The sequence below is a fragment of the Strongylocentrotus purpuratus genome, unplaced genomic scaffold (assembly GCF_000002235.5).
Source record: "Strongylocentrotus purpuratus isolate Spur 01 unplaced genomic scaffold, Spur_5.0 spur5_scaffold_20, whole genome shotgun sequence".
Taxonomy (NCBI): domain Eukaryota; kingdom Metazoa; phylum Echinodermata; class Echinoidea; order Camarodonta; family Strongylocentrotidae; genus Strongylocentrotus; species Strongylocentrotus purpuratus.
In genome coordinates, this window is record NW_022145606.1 from 2,216,637 (window position 1) to 2,243,134 (window position 26,498).

The 26,498-nt window shown below is 37.7% G+C and overlaps 1 protein-coding gene and 1 long non-coding RNA gene across 2 annotated transcripts in view; both read left to right on the forward strand.

Annotated features, from left to right (window-relative positions):
* The window catches only part of LOC115927364, a 28,958-nt gene extending 26,244 nt beyond the window's left edge, over nt 1-2,714 (forward strand). The window contains exons 5-6 of the mRNA XM_030993157.1: nt 1,460-1,505; nt 2,557-2,714. Coding sequence (XP_030849017.1) covers nt 1,460-1,505; nt 2,557-2,714 — 204 coding nt within the window. The remainder of the gene's footprint in view (nt 1-1,459; nt 1,506-2,556) is intronic.
* Nucleotides 2,715-4,110: 1,396 nt separating this feature from the next.
* On the forward strand, nt 4,111-23,219 carry LOC115918855. Its single transcript, XR_004065458.1, has 4 exons — nt 4,111-4,157; nt 5,446-5,546; nt 22,321-22,366; nt 23,101-23,219. It is a non-coding gene; the product is annotated as an uncharacterized LOC115918855 (long non-coding RNA).
* Nucleotides 23,220-26,498: the final 3,279 nt, after the last annotated feature.

The following is a 26,498-nucleotide window of genomic DNA, read 5'->3' on the forward strand; positions in this document are numbered from 1 at the left end:
CGGAGGCCATTATGATGACGTCATGAGTTAATCGAGGGTCAAATGAGACATGAAACAATATCTCCGAATCATACTCTAATAAAATTTGAAAAAAAATTGAGGTCACCTTACATCCTAAAGAGTTACAATTGATTTTCTATAGCCATGTTTTTGCCCATATATGCTATGTTTTACAAGAGCTCGCGCGCACGGAAATTTATGTTAAACGGTCGATCATTCCGTTATTAATAGTCATAAAGAGACAAACATGGTATCAATTTGTTTTTAAAAATATGTGAAATATTATGAAAGAAAAAAAATTGCGATTCTATGTTGTGTAATAGTTTTACGCGCGAAAACGCGCTTGCGCGTGTGCGCGATTTTTTATAAAATGCTTAGAAGGACCTAAAACATATGCAAAATGATTTTGAGACGATTTTGAGCATTTTGAAATTTTGCGCGCGCATTGACGCGCGGACGTACGCGCACGTGCGCGTTCTTTGACCTGAAATTGACCTGACGAATATTGACCTTGATCATGATAAATATGAATGAGAAATAGTTTTTGGTTATGAAGATATGATCATGAGTTGATTTTCGTAAAGTTTTACAAAATGGCGCCTAGATGACGTCATCACTAAAGGTCAATGTTGAAAACGTTATTGTGCTTTGTACATATGCCTTGACATATGTGTGCCAAATTTCAAGGATTTTGATTGAGCCATTTTTGTGTTATCTTGTTCACGAAAAAGTGGTTAGAAATAAGAAAAATATTTAATAAATAAATAAAGGCAATTCTAACGAAATTATAAGGTGGTCTGTACGATATACAGCCCACCTGATAAATAAATAAATAATAAAGGTAATTCTAACGAAATTATAAGGTGGTCTGTACGATATACAGCCCACCTGATAATTCAAAACTCAGAATCGGTGTCATATCCCTTTTTGGATGGTGTAAAATTCCATCACATATATATACACTAAACCCATTATAATTTGAGAAATAATAGCAATTATGTTCATTCTTTATGGGATATCGTCAGTTTGGGCAGGATTGGTTCATACTCTGACGGCATTAAAACATCGTTTTTTTTTCTGGCGAATCTCTCGCATATTCCAGATGCTATGGAGGCGGTTGTATTTGTATTTTTATAAATTTCCCGATATGTAGTTGACCTAAAACTTGTACGATGACGATCTGTTAGCTTACCAGTTTTTATTGATACATTATTTGCCATACTTGTGATTTTCTTTGAACAAGCACTTTAGGAAAACCATTGTAGTTTATTTATCTATTCGCACCCTTCTTCTCCTCCTCGTTGATTCCAAATTAACCCTTAACACACCAATGATTATGAACAATGCTATATTCTACTTGATATAACTCACTCCTACAGTGTGTGTTTGCGTTATTGCGTGTGCGTGTGTATGAGTATTTTTCTAATGGCAAGTTTCTCTTATTTTTTAAATATCTCAGGCAACAGACAACAAGGCAGAATCTAGAAGAGAACCTCGCGGTCAAGGTAATAATGGATTTTATTTATTTACCTTCATCAATGTATTTCAATGATCGTACAACACTCAAGTAGTATATGAAAAGAGAAACGGGTAGATTCAAAATAATTGAAATACTTTTTAATAAGGAAAGAAATGTTTGTGCGTATGATTTTGTGAAAGCAAAGCAACAATACTCGAATAACCCATACCTACATGTACGCTCTGCAGCATACACATTTAAATGATGTTCAGCTGTTAGCACTTATCAAAATTCAACGTAAAAGAGTAAATGTATCGAAAAAATAAATTTCTAAACGAGAATAACTAATGAGGTATAGGGGAAGGATTCCTTGTTAAGATGCCACAAACTATATGATTTTTCAAAAGAAGTATTCAAGTAAAAACAACTAAGAATTCAGGAAATATACTGTAATTATATACGAATTATTTGCAATCGTTATGTAAGTGATAACAATTGGCTATTGCCAGTCAAACTATGTGCTCGTCAGCCCCCATGAAAAATGTTATAGTGATGCTATAGAACATAGGATCAAAGCAGCAGGTGTGTTCACTTCTTATTCAGGAGCTAGCAGGTAACACCGAGTGGATTCACCAGTGCCCTTTAAAAAAAATCTAAATTCATCGGAGAGGTCTCACAGACACATAACAAGCTTAATTGAGTCCCTGTATCTATACAAATAGCAAGCACAAGCGTGAAGTTCCGTTCATTTTGTTTGTAAGTGATCGTACATTTCCAAGCAAAGTTTTTGACAAAGGTGGGTTGGAGATATGGTTTCGGGTTCGAGTCATCGTGCCTCCTTGTTCCCCTTCTGTCCCTGGCCTTATCTCTCTTTCGAAATCCCTCATTATCTATTATAGGCTTTGGGCATGGAGAGATGGCACAGTGATGACGTTGTAATTATTATATTTGTTTCAGCCCTCCCCCCCCCCCCCCCTCTTTCTCTCTCTCTCTCTCTCTCTCTCACCCGCAAGCTAAACAATATTTCCCCTCAATTTTTAGCAAGTTCTACAAAAGTTAATGACGTGTTTTATCTTTCATTTTTTTAACTATTCAAGGTGATCAAGAGTCATCACTGAAAACAGGCCAAACAGGCAATGCGGACAGAAGCACCAATGTGCATGAGTCATGGCAAGGCAATCCCCACCAAGTGGATTCGGTGAGCCAGATCGCATTTGCATTTTATACGAGACAGCAGGCCATTTATGTTGTTTAAGAGAAGGTGCATTGATTTGAAAAACTAACTTTATTGTCATTATTGCAAAGGTGAAACTTTGATTGGACAAGTTTATACAAATTTGATGCTTGGAAACATTCGAAGTAATGATTATTATGATTTCAAAACGCTTAAAAACAGCCCCGGCATAGCACCGGCATAACGCCTGAAAAGCTCTCCGATCGCTGCTGAGATGTGTGACGTCACATGTTGAACATGATTTGCACAAGCAGACGGTGTCCCATGACATCTCACACATTTTCAGTGCCTGTTTTGTCGTCTTCTCTTCAGTTATTTATCTTACTTCACTACCCTCAGTCTAAATGTTTAATATATTGCCTCACTCTAAACCCCGATGAAAAATGCAAGGAAAAAATAAAGGAATCCTTCGTTTGTAAACAAAATAAGACGCCATTGTATTTTCAGCTGCATACACCGCAGTATGTTTAGGCGTTTCAATGGGGAACAAATGCCGTCCATGCTTTCATTCCGGGGCTTTTTTAATTTTAAAGTGTGGTTTCTTTGATTGTTCATTAACCCCTATCCTGTGCATTTACAAACAAAATAATTTAGGACTCAAATCGGGGTCATATCCCTTTTTGAATGGTGTAAAATTCCATCACATATATATACACTAAACTCATTATAATTTTAGAAATAATAGCAATTATATTCATTCTGTATTGGATATCGTCAGCTTGGGCAGGATTTATTCATATTGTGACGGCATTAAAACATCGTTATTTTTCTGCCGAATCTCTCGCATATTCCAGATGCTATGGAGGGGGTTGTATTTAAATTTTTATAAATCACCCGATATGTAGTTGACCTAAAACTTGTACGATGACGATTTGTTAGCATACCAGTTTTTATTGATACATTATTTGCCATATTTGTGATTTTCTTTGAACAAGCACTTCAGGAAAACCATTGTAGTTTATTTATCTATTCGCACTCTCCTTCTTCTCCTCGTTGATTCCAAATTAACCCTGTTTCACACCAATGATTATGAACAATGCTATATTCCACTTGATATAACTCACTCCTACAGCAGGCGCGGATCCAGGATTTCTTAGGGGAGGGGGGGGGGGGGGAGGGGGGTAGGGGGGGGTAGGGAGCACTTTTTTTTTTGTCCCTCCAAGAATTTAAAATTTGCACCCCCCCCCCCCCCTTGAGCGGCAGGGGGGGTGGGGGATCGCCCAAAAAAGGTAAAAATCACGTGTTTTTAAACGTTTTTTTTTCCTGGGGGGGGGGGGGGGGAGGGCGGGCAACCCGGCCCTCCCCCCCCCCCCCTGGATCCGCCACTGTCCTACAGTGTGTGTTTGCGTTATTGTGTGTGCGTGTGTATGAGTATTTTTCTAATGGCAAGTTTCTCTTATTTTTTTTTAATATCTCAGGCAACAAACAACAAGACAGAATCTAGAAGAGAACCTCGCGGTCAAGGTAATATTGGCTTTTATCTATTCACCTTCAGCAATGTATTTCAATGATCATACAACACTCAAGTAGTATAGGAAAAAAGAAACGGGTAGATAGAAATTAATTAAAATACTTTTTAATAAGGAATGCATTGTTTGTGCGTATGATTTGGTGAAAGCAAAGCAGCAATACTCTAATAACCCTACATACGCTCTGCAGCATACACATTTAAATGATGTTCAGCTGTTAGCACTTATCAAAATGCAACGTAAACTAGTAAATGTATCGATAAAACAAATTCTAAACGAGAATAACTAATGAGGTATAGGGGAAGGATTCCTTGTTAAGATGCAACAAACCATGTGATTTTTCAAAAGAAGTATTCAAGTAATAACAACTAAGAATTCAGGAAATATACTGTAATTATATACGAATTATTTGCAATCGTTATGTATGTGATAACAATTGGCTATTGCCAGTCTAACTATGTGCTCGTCAGCCCCATTGACAAATATTATAGTGATGCTATAGAACATAGTATCAAAGCAGCAGGTGTGTTCACTTCTTATTCAGGAGGTAGCAGGTGACACCGAGTGGATTCACCAGTTCCCTTAAAAAAATCTAAATTCATAGGAGAGGTCACACAGACACAAAGCTATCTTGATTCCATAAATTTATACAAAAAGCGAGCACAAGCGTGAAGTTCCGTTCAGTTTGTTTGTAAGTCATCGTACATTTCCAAGCAAAGTTTTTGGCAAAGGTGGGTTGGACATATGGTTTCGGGTTCGAGTCATCATGCCTCCTTGTTTCCCTTCTGTCACTGGCCTTATCTCTCTTTCGAAATCCCTCGTTATCCATTAGGCTTTGGGCATGGAGAGTTGGCACGTAATAAAAGTAGCTCAGCCCGTATATATACATTATTCAAATTCGTTGTCAAAAGTAGGGCAGTGAGACAGGTTAGCAGTTGAACAAGTGGCAACACAATGAAGAGTTATGCAACCAGAGTGGATTTTAGAGTGTTGCTGAACATGATTTTGAAGCAGAGAACAGAAGACCACTATAAAAAAAACTACAATCTAAAGATAAACCAATGTACAAAACGATGGGCATGCCACAGAGCAGCGCCTTGTAATTGCTGATGGTGACGATGGCATTTTAATTTTTGTAATTTGTTTCACCCCTCCTCTCTCTCTCTCTCTCTCTCTCTCTCTCCTTTTCTCTCCGCACGCTAAACAATATTTTCCCTCAAATTTTAGCATTTTCTACAAAAGTTAATGACGTGTTTTATCTTTCCTTTTTTTAACTATTCAAGGTGATCAAGAGTTATCATTGAAAACAGGCCAAACAGGCAATGCGGACAGAAGCACCAATGTGCATGAGTCAGGGCAAGGCAATCCCCATCAAGTGGATTCGGTGAGTCAGGTCGCATTTGCATTTTATACGAGACAGCAGGCCATTTATGTTGTCAAGAAAAGAATTATACTATATATCTATCCGCCCTTTCCTTCTCCCCCTCGTCTCTTACATAATTTTTCGCCTCCTTCCCTCCTTTTCCAAATTAACCCTTTTCACACCAATGATCATGCACAATGCTATATTCCACTTTATACCAGCCCTCATTACCAAAAGATGACTTTGTGGTCTAACAACTTTCAGACCACTCCACATTTATACATTCTCCCTCAGCCCGAAGGAATCCCTCGCAACCGGCTCCAGTGAGACTTGGCCTAAAATTTTCCCAGTTTGCCTTCCTCAGGTTGAAACGACGTCGGAAGGTTACTGCAAGTGGAGTAATGCCTGCATTAACCTTAAATGCAATACAAAGTTTTGGAAAATTTCGAAAATTGGGTGGATAGTGATTCTTTTACAAATTTGATATATTTGGATGCCCCTGTGGATGTATTATAAGCACTAGAAAATTTAGCCCCTAAAACGCTTCTGGTTTCGAGATAAATTGAATATACAAATTTACAGGTGCTCCCGGTAAATTTAAAAGAAAATCAAAAAGCGGATGTACAATGGTAGCTGCATCCATGAAATCTCAGAATATGTAGTTGTGATATATAGTTTCAAAACGGGAATAGCTAATCGGTTGATTTTAGTCATAAAACATTGTTTTATAGCTTAATTAATATCTTGACCTTAAAAGGTAGCCATACAACATAAAGAGTTTATTATTAACGATTTCATAACTTTAGACTCGATTTCAACCGCGACAACGATCACTGAATATTGTTGGATCGCATATGCTTCCAATATGTTAATTTCAACCAAATTCATGACCCCATACCAAAACTTTGTATTACCTATCGGCCTTTAATGAGCTAGGTCAAAATCAGTTGTATATTTCAGGATATTCACTGGTATACTTTGAATTCATCATAAAGGGTTAGAGTAGCCCTAAACCTACAAATATACAGAAGATAGCCGTCATGTTGTAATCCAACATAGCGTCCGGAAACTAAAATGAACAATAAATGGTAATATATCTTTCTTGGAGATGTATTTTTGTGCATAAAACTAGATTTCGGGGGTCGACAAAGCCAGTTAAACTGTTTACAATATGATATGTCAACCAATGTCGAGTATGGCCTCACCTGACACGGATCAGTGAGTTCAGACGTCTTGGCATACTATCCACAAACTTGTTGATGGTGTTGGTGTCCCACTCGTTTGTCAGATCCTGGGCTTATTCCTGTAGGGTTTGAGGAATATTGTCCCTCTTATCCATGGCCTGCCTAATGCATCACAGACATGCTCAAATGGGTTCATATCAGGGGAGCAAGCAGACCATGGCATCTGCTGCACCCCCTCCACATCAAGGATTTTTCTACCAGCATCTGCTTTATGTGGCTAAGTTTTGTCTTGCAGTTGAAAGATGTTTCTTTAGACCTTTCTTGCGCGTCGAAGGCAATGGTTCCTCCATATGTCTCAAAACACGACAGCGGTGACGTGTCCATAAGGTATCACCGATGGCGTTGTTCCTTCGTAATTAGTACTGGCCCATACCATCACTGGGCCGCCACCAGCTTGATTGGTTTGATGGACGCAATCATTTTGGAGGTTCCGTCAATTAATAAATGATGGAGAAAAGAAATAAATAAAAGGTTCGTCAACGTAATTACCGAGCCATTTGTCTTCCATTCGTTTAGTCCAGGATATGGCGGCGCTCATCCGTAAAGAATAGGGACTTTTAGATTTGCGTGGACTGATACGTGGTACTTCCATTCACGGCAGTGCTTTAAAAGGACGTCGATCGTAGCATAGACCTATTGTCTTCGTGCGAATCTAAAAGTCCCTATTATATTTCGCCAGTGTCCAAGCTGAGGTCTTCTATGCTACCTAGCCTAGCGAAGTCGGGTTACTATGTGCATACAATTTAGGCAGAGACACTTGGCGATTCGTGTTGCTTTATAACCATGCTGAAGCTAACATTTTGGCAGAAACGTTAATGTAATGTATGGTGTCTTCTCCACAAATTACGAAGGCGGCTCTCTGGGAACTTCTGGTTTTTACGGCACATATTAAGCAGTTACCGATTATCTTGACAAGTAGTCAGTTTTGGTCTTCCTGGAGATTATGTTTGCCTCAACTTACCCTCCGTTCGACTATTTTAAGGATTTTACAGACCGCACTTTGTGATATTCCAAGGAAATCAGCAATATCGGCTTCTTGGCGTCCATCATGTTGGAGTGCAATCACTCTTTGGCGTATTCACAATGACCTCGGACGAGGCATAGCCAAGTGAAATTCTGTGTCAAATCTGGCTAAGAATCATACAGCCATTTCTTAAAATGTGGACCTCCTTTGCATACAGACTACACGCAGGAAAAAGACAATACATAACATTCGTTGGCTTTTATTTTTGTTTGTAATAATAATAATAATAATCCGTTTTTGTATATAGCGCTCAATACACCGATCCAACGATGTGCCTAAGCACTTTACAGATATATTATTACCCCGGTCATCGGATTCAGGCTTACCCGCACACAATGTGTGCACATTTTCCACTCCCTGGGGAGCATTCCAGCCAGTCGCCATTTTACAGGCGCACACTTGCTCGTCCAACCACATGAACAAGAGGCTATTTCATGAATTGGAATGTTATGCTTGATTTCACCTCGGCAATTTGGACTCTTTATACAATCAATACACTTGGTCAAAAGTCATGACTAATGCGTTTCAATAAAAAAAAAAAAAAAATATCTGTCTGAAGAAAAAATTATTCCAACTTTATGGGCAACAGTGTAGCTTAAAGGGAGTGTAGCTTGGCAAATACTGGTGAACGCAAGCTACGACTTCTTTTGGACAACTGCGCGTAAACCGAATTTCGACTCATGGTTTCCACAGAACGTCGGGGACGAGGTGAAGAATTTGTAACAAAAATCCTGTCCCGTTACCGGAAACAGTTTATTCAAAGACCCTACTACAGATGGACTAATAATGAGAGTCTTTCTTTGATCACATCAAGACCACCACCACTTGATAATTTGTATGTTGATGAGGACATCTATTTGATGCGACAATGTTGATTATGTAACCACGCATCATCGCAGACAAACAATTTGTTTTACATTTCTTCAGATTCTTTTCGCTGGGCCAGGGCCAAGAGTGTAGTTTCAGGACAAGTATCGCGAATTAAGACCAGATAGAGGAGCAGTGAAACCCAAGTTATGACAATTTGTTGTGATATGAGATCATTGTTTTAAAGCCAAATTTACAGGTTTCTCTAGTAAACTACTTCTAATTTCATATTGAAAACTTCATATACGTCAATATTCATATGTACGCCACAACTGCACATGCATTTCCATGAAATTTGAGCGGTTCAGTTTCTTTCGCGCATGCATTTTGTAGATTATTCAAGGCACATCCATGGTTATTTTATGGCTGACTGGCGGCGGGCGTGATGAGATCAAAGCTTGGAAGCATGTTTGGAATGTCATTATGATACTTTTGACAGAGTCAGGTGCATGAATGTATTATGGTACCGATCAGTGTCCATTTGTAGTAGGTCCATGGTTTAATGAAGAAAAAAAATACAAGACAGTTTTGTGACACTTTTGTGTTCATGGAAAGTGCATAATAAAATTAGTTCAATATTATCTTTATCTTGCTAGCCAAGAGATACCAGAAAAACAGGGTACATAACAAACATTGGTTTGACCTCATCTTGTTTTAATATTTCATTAAATATTATTTAATAAATTATCTCATTGTGGGATGCGTGGTTTTCTTAGGGGGGCCCAAAACTGAAATTACGCGAGCCAACTATTTGTACGTAATGGTGACCAGCTGCATGGGCAGCAGTGGGGTGATGAGCAAAAACTTTAGCCTTAGGGCCCTAGGTGGGGTCGAGGCGGCAGTTCCCCCGGAAGCTCAGGGGTTAAAGTCATATGCATTTAATAGTTGTCAGATAAGCATATTTTGATACCTTATTTGTGACACTGGCAGGTCTCTACTGCCTTTCTTCTTTCCGTTTTTTTCTTTCCCTTCCCTTCCTTCTCTCTCTTTTAGATTTGCTGTGGGAGGCAAGCGCCCCGCCCCCCCCCCCCGATTCACACGTTGTTGGCGGAATTAATCGCAACTGATGTCGGTCCCCTTCTATTCACCCTTTTTCTGTTCTTCTTCCTCTTTCTCTTTCCCTTTTAGCTCTCCTTTTCCTTTTTCCCTTTCCCTTCCTCCTCTCTCTTTTTTGGCGCGGGGGGCAAGGCAAGGGTCATATGCCCCCCCCCCCGATCTACAGCTTGTTAGTGGGAAGTGTGCAACTGATATCCCCCTTCCTTTCTTTTCTTCTTCCCTTTATCTCTTCTTTTCTTTTTTCCTTCCTTCTCCTTATTTTGTTGATTGGGGGGGGAACAGCCTCCTTCTCTCTCTCCCTCTCTCTCTCTCTTTTGCCCCCCCCCCCCCCCCCCGCCCCCGCCACTGGATCCGCGCCTGGTACGATGGGCCTTGGCCCAGCCCACGCTAGCACAGCCCCAGACACGTGAGCGAGGTAAGCGCTAACTGCCTGCTGTTGCTGCATCTAGCTTGGGACGGTAGGTCTAATTCATGTACATTACGGACGTTAAATCCGGCATTTTACTTGAAACAAGCGTAAAGAAAGACAAACTATACCCACAGAAAATCGTATTAATCCTCACACTGCTACATGAAACAGTCATGAATGATTTGTTTCTGTCTTATGCGAAATTTTACTTAGTTTTATTCTAATGTTAGAACGAGATCAACATAAAAATGACATTGACAAATTAAGCGGCTTATTATGTTGGCCGATTGAAGACGTAATAATGCCCAGTGACCTAAATTTGAGTCTGTAGATTGTTTGGATTGATCGCATACATTAATATTCATAGGCGCGCATGATTATTCACGCTGGGATTGATCCCAGCCTAAAAGCGATTTGTGTGAATGTGTGAATCAGTCAGGTAGAATCGATTTTAAGCTGGGATTGAAATCGATCACAAAAATTGATTTTAGGAGCGATATCGTTCCCAGTTAGTAAATCACCCCCCTGGATTCTAACAACATGACTGCCACGCCCAATCACCGAGGACCTGGAAAGTTTTGGGGCCAATGATCTCAGAAAAAGGAATGTTATGATTCTATTAGTTCATTTTCATATGATAAGTCACCAGGAAGTGACGGATTGACAATTTAATTTGACAAGACCTTTTGGAATGAAATCAAATTATTATTATGCTCAGTTTTTAGTGAATGCTTTGAAAGAAATGTATTACCTCACTCAATGAGAAGAAGTATCATGACGTTGATACCAAAGCAAGAAAAGAACCTGTTATTTTTGACAAATTGGCGACCAATCTCTTTATTAAACAATGATTATAAGATTCTCGCAAATATTATTTATCTTCGTATGAAAAAAGTTATATCACCTCTCATAAGTCATGATCAATAAGGTGTTCTCAAAGGATGGTTTATTTGCGAAAATATTATACTTTTTGTTGATATTCAAAATTACTGTAAAATGCATTACATTGGTGGCTTTGCACTCTGTATTGTTTTTGAAAAGGCATTCGACACGGTCTAGTGGTCATTTACATACAATACTGTACAAAGAACAGTTTGTTACCTGGGCTCAGCTTCTTTATGTCGATATTGAGGGCTGTGTAATAAATAATGGATATTCATCAAATTCTGTTAAAATGCATCAAGGAGTAAGACAAGGATGCCCTTTCTCACCGTACCTCTTCATTTTATTTGTTGAAAGTTGGGGTTGTTTAGTTCGTCAAAATAAATCAATATGCAGATGATACAACTATTTTTGTTGAACCCAGCGAATGTATTTCTGTATTAAATACCTTTAAAGAAATGTCCGAGTTAAAAGATAATGTAAAAAAGTGTAATGTTATTAGACTTGGAAATTGTACAATGCCTATCCGCCAAAGCAATCATTTTAAATGGCCCACAGATTACGTGGTATACTTAGGCATAAAGATTCCATTGAATAATAATCATAACCTCTACAACCTAAATTTTGTCCCAAAACTGGATGAAATAAAGTCTCTGTTGAGTATTTGGAATGGCAGATCCCTTATACTATATGGACAGATTGTAGTAATCAAAACATTAAAGGGATAGTTGAGTTCTGTTGCAGAGGGCGCTACACTAAATAATTTTGTTGTGAGATAATGAAAAACTGAGTGTCAAATTTGAAAGAACATACAATTCAAATCACAAAATAATCTTTGGTTGATCAAAATCAGTTCAGAGACGGCTGACATATCCATAAATATAATATTTTTGTTGGGACACAAATATTCGATAATTTGAACAGGCTGTTAAAAAAACGAAATAGCGCCTTATCGTTTTATTCCAGCCAATGCCGATGTTGGCTTTTTCGTGTTGGTTATAATACGTACAACCAGCCAACCCGTGTATTGTTATTATTAATTAATTAATTAATTAACGGTCACCGTATTTTGGGGAAAGTGGAGCTGAATGGGTATGATCATATTGGCTAAATTTCACACATTTTGGGGTCTAAAATTACCTTTATAGCAATTTTAGGTCCTAAAAAAGCACTAGAAATGTCTTAAATGAGAATAAGAGCAATAACCATGCACTTTGAAGGCATTTGCGGTCTTAACGAAGAATTCAACTATCCCTTTAATCATTCCTAAACTGAACTACCTGTTATGTATTGTCTCATACCCACTAGTTACATTTTTAAAAGAAATTCAACAGTTGTTTAAATTCTTATGGAGTAAAACAGTTGATAAAATTAAACGTTCTAAATGGCGTAATCGGCAGGATTGTCTGACTTGGTTTACTGGAATTGGAACTGGGAGTGAATGGAGTTACTTTGACCGACCGAGGAGACGTAATGTCCGCATGGGTTCGTACCCCATCTGTACTACCATATTGGAGCTGCATGTGGCGATCAAACTGCTGGTGTTTTTAGATGTGAGACCAATTTCGGAGCTGTTTTATTTGTGCATCAACCAATTGAGTTTCTTCACATGGAATCTGATCTGCAGTGTTACTGCCCAGCTGTTGATACTTAGCTGGCGGATTGGTTTTAGTCTTCTCCCCTGCTATATATAAGCTGGAGCCGGAGTGGAACATTTTGGAAAACTTGTTTTATTGCGCATTATTTGGGTCTTCTTGGGAGAACAGATTACGGCAAGCGATTGATGATTTTATAAAAGTTCATTTTACCATCCATTCCTTAGTCAAGAATCTGGTAAGGATTTCTCTTCATTGATTTTGGCAGTCAAATTGTGACTTGTGAGTGATCAATTTCTTTATCGGATAACGATGTAAATGGGTACCTGGCAGGAATTTATTCCTTGGAATGCTAGAGCGCTATAATGGCAGCACAGCTAAAGCCGGGGTAATAATATCCAAGTTTGGAAGCGCTTAGAGACTTAATTGTGATTCGCGCTATATAAAAGCTGAATATTAATATTATTTATTATAGTTTTGAAAGCTACAATGTGACAACATTTTGAAGTCTGGAACGCGTCAGAACGATGTCAATAACTGAACGAATGATGAGCTTGTGACTGGGCGACAGCATAACATTTTGAGATATATTCCAGAACTATATTGTGTTGATACTTTCAGTCAGAATATATTTGCAATGGTATGATGAGTAATGTTACAGTAACTATATTGATATTTTTACTACTAGTATTTTCTATACCGTGTACAAAATGGCTGAAGAAGTGAAGTCTGATGATTTTAGTTGATAAATATCAGGTCTTACTAATGTGTTGAATGCTCAAGGAGGTAGAGTGACACACTTGCATGCGCCCAAGTTACCTAGATTTTCTGGTAAATCCTCTCCTGGAGAATTTACGTTATCCCAATGGTTACAAGAGGTAGACATTTATTTTGATCATTGTGACATTTCCTCAAGGCGAAATGCACAAGTTATTTTGAACCATTTAGATGGGGCGGCACGCCAAGAAATAAGATGTCACTTCATCTCTGCAGATGACTTAGATTCATTGATTACTTTGTTGAAAGGTATATGTATGATCCTATCATAGATGTTGCCAGTGGCGGATCCAGGGGAATGGGGGGATGGGGGGAGGGCCCCTGGGGAAAAAAACGTATAAAAACACGTGATTTTTACCTTTTTGGGGCGATGATCCCCCCCCCCCCCCCTGGCGCTCAAGGGGGGGGGGGTCCAAATTTTTAAATTTTGGAGGGACAAAAAAAAAATGTGCTCACTACCCCCCCCCCCCCCCCCCCCTGGATCCGCCACTGTGAACATGTACATTGTTGCCCCTGTTTATGGAGGTATCATTACTGGGTACCCTGGGTTGGTGAATACACTGACAAGAAGGGGGATGCTACAGTGTATATAGTTATTGTATGAATACCGTTTTATTAGTTTGGATCTTTGTAATATTATGAGTGATTAGAATGATGGATATTACCAGAAGGGATAATAATATTTCTTAAAAGGCAGAGTATTATACAGTGTAATTACTCTCATATTTAATTGTATTATACAGTGTAATTACTCTCATATTTAATTGTATTATACATTGTAATAATATAATTTGGAAATCATTTATTTATTCATATTGTTGTGTAAAGTTGTGAACCCCTCATACAAGTAACACGCATTATACAGGGTTTGTATTGACTCTAATAAAGAGCTACTTGTTTTAAGTTATATTTTATGTTTAATATATCTTTTCTTTCTTTTCTTTGATATATAAGTGATTTAATTGATTGATATCCCAGAAGTAATGAGCTTTTAATTTGTCCTAAGAGAATTACTGTATTCTTCACCAGCTGGCCAACTGAATTGTCCCTGCATAGCCAGTCTGCAAATGTTAACAGGATATTGGAAGGTTAATAAGTTAGATAAATATATACATATGCTTGCTAATAGCTCAACAGTATTATCAAGTTCACCTGTATATGTAGACACAAATTTTTTCTCAATGCCAACCTGCTGTTAAGCGCGCCATTAAGCTTGCAGCCATTTTTTCCACGAGATTGTCGAAGAGCTTGTAGAAAAGCGTGCCGACGAACTCGCCAACGAGCTTGCCGACGAACTCGCCAACGAGCTTTTCGACGAACTCGCCAACGAGCTTATCAGCCAGTGACGAGCTTGCCAAAAAAGCTAGCCTCAAGCTCGTTTTTTTCCAAATTGGCGAACTCGCGGGCATGCTCGCAGCTAATTTGCATATTTGGAACGAACTAGCTCGTCGGCGAGTCCGTCTGCCTGCTCGTCGACAAACTCGTAGGCGAGCAAGCTGACGAGCTCGCATGTAAGTGTAGTGAAATATGGGGAGACTTGTGTAATTTATGATTCTTGTGAAGCTAGTAATGGAAAGTCAGTCACCATTCTTGTCACAAATATTGGGTCTCAACCTTTAATAATACCCCCATATACTAAATTGGTAGATGTAACTGAAGTGTCAAGTTCAAATGAAATAGTTGTTGAACCTCAAGATCAACACATTCGTGTTTCTATGTTTCCTGATCGAGGGCTAAAGATACTTGACAGTCAAAATCAAGGTAATCCTTCAAAGGAAGTGTTTACATTCAGTGATGGAAGTCAGTACTCTTTACCATCCGTTTTGGATTTGGAATCTCGTAGGTTATCTGAACCTGAAAAAGAAAGAGTGGTACGCCTTATTCAGAAACATGATGCTGTTTTCTCTAAAGGTGATTTTGATGTTGGTTTGTGTACTGAAGTGCCCCATGAGATAAAGAAAATTGATGATCAACCGGTTAATCAGCCTTAGGCCAAAAAAAAAATTGTTTGGTTGTCCTCGATTGCTTTTCTGGAGTAGGGGCGGGCGGGCGGATTTTTTTCTTTTTTTATTTTTTCTTTTTTATTTTTTAATCCAGTTTTTGTGTGTCTTTTTTTTTTTTCCCCATTTTTTTTTTTTTTTTTTAAATATTTTTTTTCTCCATAAAAACAAAATTCATTGGTATTGTCAAGCATTTAAACAAACAAAGTCTATAAAACACTTTGATATGGTAAAAGACTAGTTGAATGTCGATGAATATCAAAACCAACCCAGAAAGTATTTTGGGCTTTGAAATACAGCACCTTTTAAATCTCCATTGTACTACTTAAAGCTACTTGAATTGCGCCCTTTATGTAGCAAACAATGCCTAATCGGTAACCATTGGTCCCCCATGATCCTCTTTATCTTATATTAACTGAGAGCTGATTTAATCTGTCCAGTGACCTTGCAGGGTGGTCTAATCCCTCCTGTAAACTAGTACAGATGGGCTTTAAAATGAGTTTAAGAATGCTCAGAACCTGACTTCAATGAACGGCATTTTGACATAGAAAAATAAAAATGGCAAGTTTAATAAATACCTAATTGCGTACTGAAAAGACCAAACCGGAAACGGGACGCAATTTGATTCTTGCAAATGCATAAAATGGTATGTTTGGCATTAAAGATTGCTCCCCCCCCCCCAAAAAAAAAAAAAATAAATAAATAAATAAATAAATAAAAAATGGATTAAAAAAAAATATATATATCGAGCGGCCCGAAAAAGACGTGCGGGCGGTCGAGGACAACCAAATGATTTTTTTTTGTTTTGGCCTTATCGTAGAAATTCCTCCCCATTATGTGAAAGAAGTGAATGACACTATTGAGCAATTGTTAGATCAAGGGATAATAGAACATAGTAGTAGTTCTTATGCCAGCCCAGTGGTGATTGTCAAGAAAAAAAAATGGAAGTTTGCACATATGTGTATATTATCGTCAGTCGAATAAGAAGACATTGAAAGGTCCTTTTCCATTGCCACGAATCGACGAGTCAATTGAGGCACTCAATGGTGCAGTTTATTTTTCATCTCTTGATTTAGTCGATGGATATTATCAGGTTGTAATGGATGTTGACTCTAGAAAGAAGTCTGCTTTTCGAGTTCCATTTCAATACAATCCTATGCCTTTTAGTTTGGTTAAATGCTCCCAGTACTTTTCAGAGAGTCATGGAATACTGCAACTTGACAGAGTTGTTGATTTACTTTAATAGATGACATTCTTTTATTTTCTCCTTCATTTGATGTCCACTTAGAAACCCTAGATAAAGTTCTTATCAGACTAGGAGAGTTTGAAGAAAGGTAGTTTACTTCAAACAGAAGTTACATATTTAGGTCATGTAGTGAATGCTGAAGGTATTTCTGTAGACAAAGGCAAAATCCCAAAGGTGTTGGATTGGCCAGTTGGAAACTGATGCTTCTTTGAAGGGCCTAGGTGCATGTTTGATGCAATAGGATATCCCACATTCCATAGCATATTCTCCTTCATTTGATGTCCACTAAGAAACCCTAGATAAAGTTCTTATCAGACTAGGAGAGTTTGAAGAAAGGTAGTTTACTTCAAACAGAAGTTACATATTTAGGTCATGTAGTGAATGCTGAAGGTATTTCTGTAGACAAAGGCAAAATCCCAAAGGTGTTGGATTGGCCAGTTGGAAACTGATGCTTCTTTGAAGGGCCTAGGTGCATGTTTGATGCAATAGGATATCCCACATTCCATAGCATATGCTAGTGGAGGATTAAGAGGTGCAGAAAAGAATTGTCCTGATTACAGTTCATTATACCTAGAACTCCTTGTATTGAAGTGGGCGGTTGTGGATAAGTTTCGAGATTATTTGATGTTCTTTTACTGTCCTGACATACAATAATCCTCACACAGCTAAGTTAGAAGCTTGTGCAATGACATGGGTTGCTCAGTTAGCTGCTTTTAATTTTGACAACAAATGTGCAGATGCCTTAAGTCGGTATCCTAAACATTTCCCTGCAGCAGAAGTGGAACATGTAATGTATGCAACACTCCACACTACAAGTTTCAACAAAGCTGTTCCTTACCAAGCGGAGGTGAATCGAGGAACTTGTAACATTCCTTCAAACATGGCTCCTCCTGGAATGTTCCCGTCTTTGTCTCCAAGTCAAATGACAGCTTTGTAGAGGTCAAACCCTGTCCCTAAATATGTGTGGAAACGTTGGGATCAAGGTTTGAACCTTAAAGATGTAGTTGGAAGTTCCAATTCCACCAGAAGTTAGACGTTGGTTGTGGCAGTGGTCTAAGATTGTTAAGAAGGATGGTGCACTCTGTAGGCATGTACATGACCCTATACATGGTGAAATCGTTCAATATTTGTTACCAGAATGTCTCCGATTACAATTTTTAGAAGGAGCCCATGGCGGGTCGGGCCATCAAGGGGTCCCTAGGACCTTTTCCATTCTTAGAAGGCGTGTTTATTGGCCGAGAATGGCAACGTCAGTGCACAGACATGTTAGTCGTTTTACACCGTGTATAATGGCAAAGGCTTCCCAACCACGCATTACAACACCCATGAGGCATATGATAGCTTTTCGGCCATTAGAGGTAGTAGCAATAGACTTTGTCAAGATTGATAGAGGAAGTGGTGGTGTAGAAGATGTGTTTGGTCATTACTGACGTGTACACTAAATTCACTCAAGCAGTGGCATGTAGAGACCAACATGCTGTGACTGGAGCCAAGGTACTTACAGACCTTTGGTTTACAAGTCCTACTAGAATACATAGCGATCAAGGCCGAACTTTTGAGGGAGAAGTGATCAAGGAGCTTTGCAAGTTGTGGAATCAAGAAAACTCACACTTCTCCATATCATCCTGAAGGAAACGCTCAAGCTGAGCGATTTAATCGTACTCTATTTGGCTTGATCCACAGGTGAGACATAAATGGCCATACTTGTTATCTCATTTGGTGTTCATGTACAACACAACACCTCACTGCACGACTGGAATAGCTCCATATACTTTAAAGAGAAGGTTGAGTTCTGGGAAGAGGTGAAAAGTAATTTGTGAGCGTTATCATTCTTATTATGCAAGTGTGGAAGAACATTAGATAAGACATGTTCCCTGAAAAGCATGGCTCTTAAAATGCCTTCATATTCTAAATATGTCATGTAACATCGTAAAAATCCGGGTAGGATTTGTACCCCATGTGTTCGTGTAGTCCCATATACATCTTTCTGTGTACAGTGTTTGTAACTTTACTAAGACTTGGCCAAATTTCTTATCATTTTGATGATTCCAGAACCTTGCAATACACACACATTCTTATATGCTAGATGATCAACCTTTTCTGGTCGATTCCACACTGTTTCTTCCACAATGCAATCGCATGACCAGAACTCAACTTCATCTTTAATGTTTGGTCGAGAACCACTCATCCCTCTTGACCGAATTTGGGGTCGTACATATTGTAATTGGAATCAGGAATTTGTAAAGCAACAATCTGAGCTCCTAGAGCGAACTTATCAGCTAGACCAAGACAGAGTCAAGCAGTTCGCTCAACGTAATAAAGTGCTGTACGATGATAAGGTTCCATCTTTTGCTATTAAAGGCCATTCCTATGGGTACCCAAGTACTTTTGAAAAGATGTGCATTTCCAGGCAGGCATAAGATTAAAGATGTCTATGAGAGAGACGAGTATGTTGTTGTATAACATAATGAAGAATATGATGTTTATACTACTAGGCCTGTGAGAGGCGGTTAGGAAAGGGTGGTTCACCGTGGATTGTTACGAATTTCCCCAGTATTGCAAAACAATGACAGAGGCATAGGAGGTAATGATCTTAAGAACAAATGATCCAAATTCTCCAGCCTATGTTGGTAAAAAAAAAAAAAGTAGGGGAGATGGATGATTCAAACTCAGATGAGGTGTTGATTAGGGGGTACAGGCAAGAAATTGAAGGGCCAAGTGTTGGTAATGAACAAGTAGGGGAGATTCCTCATATTTCACCCATGCCTGTAATTCATTCGCCTCCTACCCCCGTGCCTCGGCTGAGTGCGCGTAGAACACGGTTTAAGCATCGGAATCCACTTTGACTTCCACAGTCTAGCATTTGATGTTATTAATTGACAAACTACATGTACATGCACTCCAAACAATAAGTTTAGATGATGTTTTACTCTGTGCTTGAGATGTAAACTTTTGCTATGATACATGTTATATCATAGTTTGTAAGAAAATAGATATGTGTATGCAATATTTTGTGTGTATCTGGAGAAATGACATTACATAAAAGTTTAAAAATTCCACACTGTTTGTGTTTTAATCGAGCATTAAAAATGTCATGGGTCAAACGATTCTTATCACGAAAATAACGGGAAATGGAAGTGTTTTTTTCAAACAGTCCCGTCGTTACATTGGCGAGAACCTTTTTTTTATATTAAGGAACGTGTGCCAGAATCATCTATCCGCCTTTTTGTAATGATGTTTTAATTTCGTGGTCATCTTACAGATACTACAACCTGTTAAGTTTAAGGAAATATTGTCTCAACCTCTGTGGTTCAACTCTCACATTTTAGTTGATGGAAAACCATTATGTCAAAAAATTGTTTAATTCATCCTTGATTAACATAGCTGATGTCCTTACACGAGACGCACATTTTAAAACTTTTGAAGGTATTGTTCAGAAATATGGTTATGTACCTATAATACGCTTATACCTGCTATCCCAAATGAATGTAAAAGCAAAATAAGGAGCCAATCTATAGAATAAAAAAAATTACTTAAGTGAACCACATGATGATCGATTAGATAATTCCTAAAACACAAACAAGTTTATAAATTATGTTACTCTACTTTTATACGTAGTTATACTATGGTTTCGTCAGAAACGGATCAACAACTCAAATGGGAAAATGATCAGTCACTACAATTATCAGATGATGAAATATGAAGGTCTTGTTTTAATTTGATATACAGGGTGAGTCAGAAAGAATGTCCCACTTTTTAAAAGTTGTATTGTTTGAAGTATGAACATTTAATTAGGGGTTTAATGATATGTCTTGATAGAGTTATCCTCCCAGTACATTTAGGTACCATTTTCATTTGAATCCTTTCACGCATGACTGAACATCAGACAATCTTTACAAGACTGCCAGATTTCACTTGCGCCAACTTACTGGGTGATGAATAAAACAGTGCATTGAACAAAGACAGGCAGACAAACACACCACACACTCACGCACACACACACATACACGCACACACGCACACACACACGCATGCGCACAAACACACACACACGCACACATACACAAACACACGCACTTGCACACATACGCACACGCACACGCACATATGCACACACTCACCCACAAATACCGCAAACGTCGGTTAATAAAAAAAACACAAACAATTTTGGTATTTTTTGAGGTATTTTATTATGGTACAACAATGGCTGTTAAAGTACCTACGTATTGAGATAGCACATTGGATTCATGTGCACTTCATGATGACGATGATGATGAAGATGATGATGATTATGATTAAGATTAAGATGATGACAATGATGATGATATGGTGGTAGTGAATGTGTACTAAAGGGAAAGATTGTCAGGGAAATGCCACTTAAATATTCAGGGATCTTGATAAAAATCAATGCTTAATCAGAAAAGAAAAAAAGATAACAAATTCTGAGACATTTGTAACCTTGTGTGTTGTTTGTGTATGTGTGTGTGTGTGAGTGTGTGTTTGTGTGTCTGTCTGCCTGTCTTTGTTCAATGCACTGTTTTATTCATCACCCAGTAAGTTGGCGCAAGTGAAATCTGGCAGTCTTGTAAAGATTGTCTAATGTTCAGTCATGCGTGAACGGATTTAAATGAAAATGGTACCTAAATGTACTGGGAGGATAACTCTATCAAGACATATCATTAAATTCCTAATTAAATATTCATACTTTAAACAATACAACTTTTAAAAAGTGGGACATTCTTTCTGACTCACCCTGTATACATCATCAATAGAGAAAAAATTAAGACATTTTCAATTCAAATTTCTTGTTGTATAAAATTGGAATTTTTAATCACAATATATGTAAATTTTGTAACGAACAAGAACAAACAACAATTCATTTATTTTTTATATGCCTTTTTGTTTCAAGATTCTGAAAAAATCTGTATAGTTGGCAAATTTCTAAGAAGATGCTACTCATTAGATTATCACGTATTAAAATTTTGCTTTAGAACATTAGTAAAATAATACTTTTATCTGGTGAACACTACGATATTACATGTATATGGCAAATATTTAATCTGTTCATGAAAATGTCGACACATCGTTCCTTTATTTAAAGCCTTTCTATTTTCTTTAATACAATTACAAAAAAACAGAACGCATGATATCCTTTAAACTCAGCCGTTTTGAGTTTCATGAGAACAAATGGAATGGTATCTGTTCAGTATAATGAACTCTTACTGAATGTTTTATTATGAGATGTTCTATTTCACTCAATCATGTCTCTGTACTATTGAAGAGAAATATGTATTTATTTTGAGATTATCTTTTGTTAGAATGTGAATTGCAAATGAAATTTATTTAAAAGAAAGAAGATTTGTTTTGGGGGAACACACAGATACTAGAGAAGACAATAAATGATTGACAACATAGCTCAAGGGGATATTCGACGGATATTTCAATGCTAATTTTTCACACTACTCGCAGGATAGTGATGCAGTAATGTATGAATAGACCAATAAGTAATTATGAGTGTTTACATGATTGTGAAGAACTGATATCACAAGCCAGTTTAATGCGTGATCATAACATAAGTTGTACCTATCAGCCGTGTATTATATTTTGTATTGGGTATGTGTGTGTGCGTGTTGCATGCACATTTGAATGTTTGTGTTTCTAATGGCAAGTTTCTCTTATTTTTCAAATATCTCAGGTCAAAGAAAAATGCATGGACTCTGGAAGAGAACCTGACGGTCAAGGTATTATTGACTTTTGCATATATAACTTCAGCCATCTTTTTCGATGATCGTACGAAACTCAAGTAGTATATAATACGAGAAAAGGGTAGATTTATATTTAATTGTGATATTTGATATCGTTAAATGTTGAATTTATTGTTCGTGCGCATGAGTAATCAAATAACCCATACCTAAGCCCTACAGGATGCACACTTAAATGATGTTAAGCTGTTGACACTAATCAAAATGCAACGTAATGAAGTAAATGAATGGATAAAATAGATTAATAAACCAGAATAACACATAATAAAAACTAAGAATTCATGAAATATTCTGTAATTATCTACGATATTTGTAATCGCTTTGTAATGTGTAGAAGTGGGCTTTTGTCAGTTATGATTTATACAATTTTATTGCCTACGCTTTTCAAAAATTCCTCTAACACACTGCCTTCGGAAAAATGACATTTTTGGGCGAAATAGTAATCAAATTCACATTTGTAGAATAAAGAATGAAGAATTCATGGAATAATCTGTAATTATCTGCGATATTTGTTATCGCTATGTAATGTGTAGAAGTGGGCTTTTGTCAGTTATGATTTATAAAATCTTATTGCCTACGCTTTTCAAAAATTCCTCGAACACACTGCCTTCGGAAAGATGACATTTGTTGGCCAAATAGTAATTAAATTTACATTTGTGAGCGTGTGTTTTTCGTTCCCCCCCCCCCCCCCCCCCCCCACACGCACAACGCAGCTGAGAGTGCTCAACATTCCGAACCTTCTGAGCCCAGAACCTTCGAGGAAGTCCTCGCATCCATCGCAAAGAAAAATAAAGGTAAAACTAGACTTTAATTCGTCACTTTGACGAATTAGGTGATACGTATGCTCATGTGTAACATAATAAAGAACGTATTTTCACGATTTCATATTTCGTTTACTACTCCCATTATGGTCTATCCATGAGTCAAGTTTCAACTGTAGAGCAGAGGGAGACAGACCAAGAGAATAAGAGGGACGCAAGGCAAGAGAGAGAGAGAGAGAGAGAGAGGGAGAGGGTGAAAGAGAAGAGAGATAGATAGATGCAGAGACAGACCAAAAAAGGAGAGGGGCAGAACATGAGAGGAGAAGTAAAAGAGCAAGAGAGAGGAGAGAGATGCAATTGAGAACAATGCCTTCCAGATGACCATGATTGAAAGTGGTATAGCGCCCCCTTTAGGTATCCGATTGAGGATTGTTATATATGATAATTGACATGTCACCTATGATTGAATTTTTTTACTATGATAACGTCAATATAATGTTAGATAGTCTACATAAATCTCGTGGGAACTTGTCTCAGCTACAACATACTCAAAAATCAACAAAATCCAAGCAGAAATATTGGCGATATTGCTCAAAACACAGAAATGTAGAATCCAGATTTGAGAAAAAGTAATCTCCCATAGGGATTAAACGCAAAAAGTAATGGATTAAGTGAAAATAGGGTAATAATAAAGAAAATAGGGTTGTTTATTACATTATTTGCGATTCTACGTGTTTTAATACTCAAAGGAGATGGTACAGTGAAAGGTCAAAAAATAAAGTGAAGACAAATATTGTTGGAGACACCCGGACTCGAACCATGGATCTCGAGGATGGAAGTCAAGTGGGTTACCGTTATACAAAAACATTTCCCATAGCGATTACACGTAAACGGGAAATGGAATTCTGAAATCCTACTTTGCAAGTGAAATATGAGCATAATCCCGGCATCTGATCGAAAAATGAAATGCACACGTGTGATAGATTATTGTCTCAGCTACAACATATTCGAAGTTCAGCACAAACTAAGCTATGACAACGGAGATTTTGCTCGTGAAAGACAGGAGTGTAGAATCCAGTTTTGAGAAAAAGTCATGTCCCATAGAGAATACACGCAAAATGTGAAAAATTGACATGCCTCCTTAAATCGCAAAAATACGCCATGATGCCTTTGTCAAAATGAAAAATTGTGGTCACTATATTTGTAGAGAATTGTTTCAGCTAGAACATATCGAAATTTGAAAGAAAATCAATCAATATTTACAGAGATACAATCAATTTTCAAAAAATATGCTGACGTCATAACATGCAAATTAAATTTTTGAGTTTGGAGGACATTATGGTGACGTCATGAGTTAATTGAAGGTCAAATGAGACATGAAATCATATTTACGACTCATAATCTATCTAAATATGAAAAAATATTGGGAGTTGCTATCTATTCTGAAGGGTTACAAAGAATTTTGTATAGGCATGTTTTTGCTCATGTATTGTGGATAAAGATAACTCAGGTCCGCGCGCACTGTCAACTTTGACGGACGCTCATTGCGTTATTAAAAGATGAACAAGTTATCAAAATGCTTGGAAAAATGTGCCTAATAAGATGATAGAGAAAATTCGGCGATTCTATGTAGCAAAAGGCTAGTACGCGCAAAAAACGCGCGCGCATGCGCGTCAGCTCGATTTTTTGTCAAATGCTCCATATGGCCTGAAACGTATGCAAAAAAAATTTGGGATGATTTAGAGCATTTTAAATTTTTGCGCGCGCGTAAACGCGCGGACGAACGCGCACGCGCGCATTTGCGCACGTTTATTGGCCTGAAATTGACCGGACGGATATTGATCTTAATCGTGATAATTATGAATGAGAAATACTTTTCCGTTATGAAGATATGATCATTAGTTGATTTTCACAAAATGGCGCCTGGATGACGTCACGATGACTTTGAGTCTTTGAAAAGTCACGCAGTTCTAAGTTAGACTAAGATCTATCATCATTGAAAGATTCATAACAATGGCTTCATTCAGTCTTGAGATATCCTGCGAACAAATTCGAGGAAGAATAATAATAAACTAGATTTGTAATACTTGTTTGGAACAAGTATAGGTGGGCTGATCCAACAAAAAATTGAGACAAAATAAAGGGTACATTTGAGATAGCTTTTTGTCTCATCTACAACATACTCGAAGTTCAGCGTAAACGAAGCTAAAACGACGTAGATATTGCTCGCGAAAGACGGGAATGTAGAATAGAGTTTTGAGAAAAAGTCATATCCCATAGAGAATACACGCAAAATGTAAAAAATTTACATGCCTCCTTTAATCGCAAAAATACGCCATGCCTTTGTCAAAATGAAAAATAATAGCAATTACCTTTGTAGAGAATTGTCTCAGCTAGAACATATCAAAATTTGGAAGAAAATCGATAAATATTTACAGAGATTTTACAATCAATTTTCCATAAATATGCTGACGTCATAATATGCAAATTGGAATTTTGAGTTCGGAGGCCATTGTGATGACGTCATGAGTTAATTGAGGGTCGAATGAGACATGAAACAATATCTCCGAATCATACTCTATTAAAATATGAAAACAAATTGGGGTCACCTTGCATCCTAAAGAGCTACAATGGATTTTGTATAGGCATGTTTTTGCCCATATTTGCTATGTATTACAAGAGCTCGCGCGCACGGAAATTTTTGTTAAACGGTCGATCAATCCGTTATTAATAGTCATAAAGAGACAAACGTGGTATCAATTTGCTTGTAAATATATGTGGTATATTATGAAAGAAAAAAAAAAGCAATTCAATGTTGTGCAAAAGTTTTACGCGCGAAAACGCGCGCGCATGCTCGTACGCTCGATTTTTTATAAAATGCTTAGAATGGCCTAAAACGTATGCAAAATGATTTTCAGACGATTTTGAGCATTTCAAAATTTTGCGCGCGCATTGACGCGCGGACGTACGCGCAGGTGCGCGTTATTTGACCTTTTATTGACCGGACGGATATTGACCTTGATCATGATAAATATGAACGAGAAATACCTTTTGGTTATGAAGATATGATCATGAGTTGATTTTCGTAAAATTTTACAAAATGGCGCCTAGATGACGTCATCAGTGAAGGTCAATGTTGAAAACGTTATTGTGCTTTGTACATATGTCTATACATATGTGTGCCAAATTTCTAGGCATTTGATTGAGCCATTTCCAAGTAATTTTGTTCACAAAAAAGTGGTTAGAAATAAGAACTAGATTTGTAATACTTGTTTGGAACAAGTATAGGTGGGCTGATCCAACAAAAAATTGAGACAAAATAAAGGGTACATTTGAGATAGCTTTTTGTC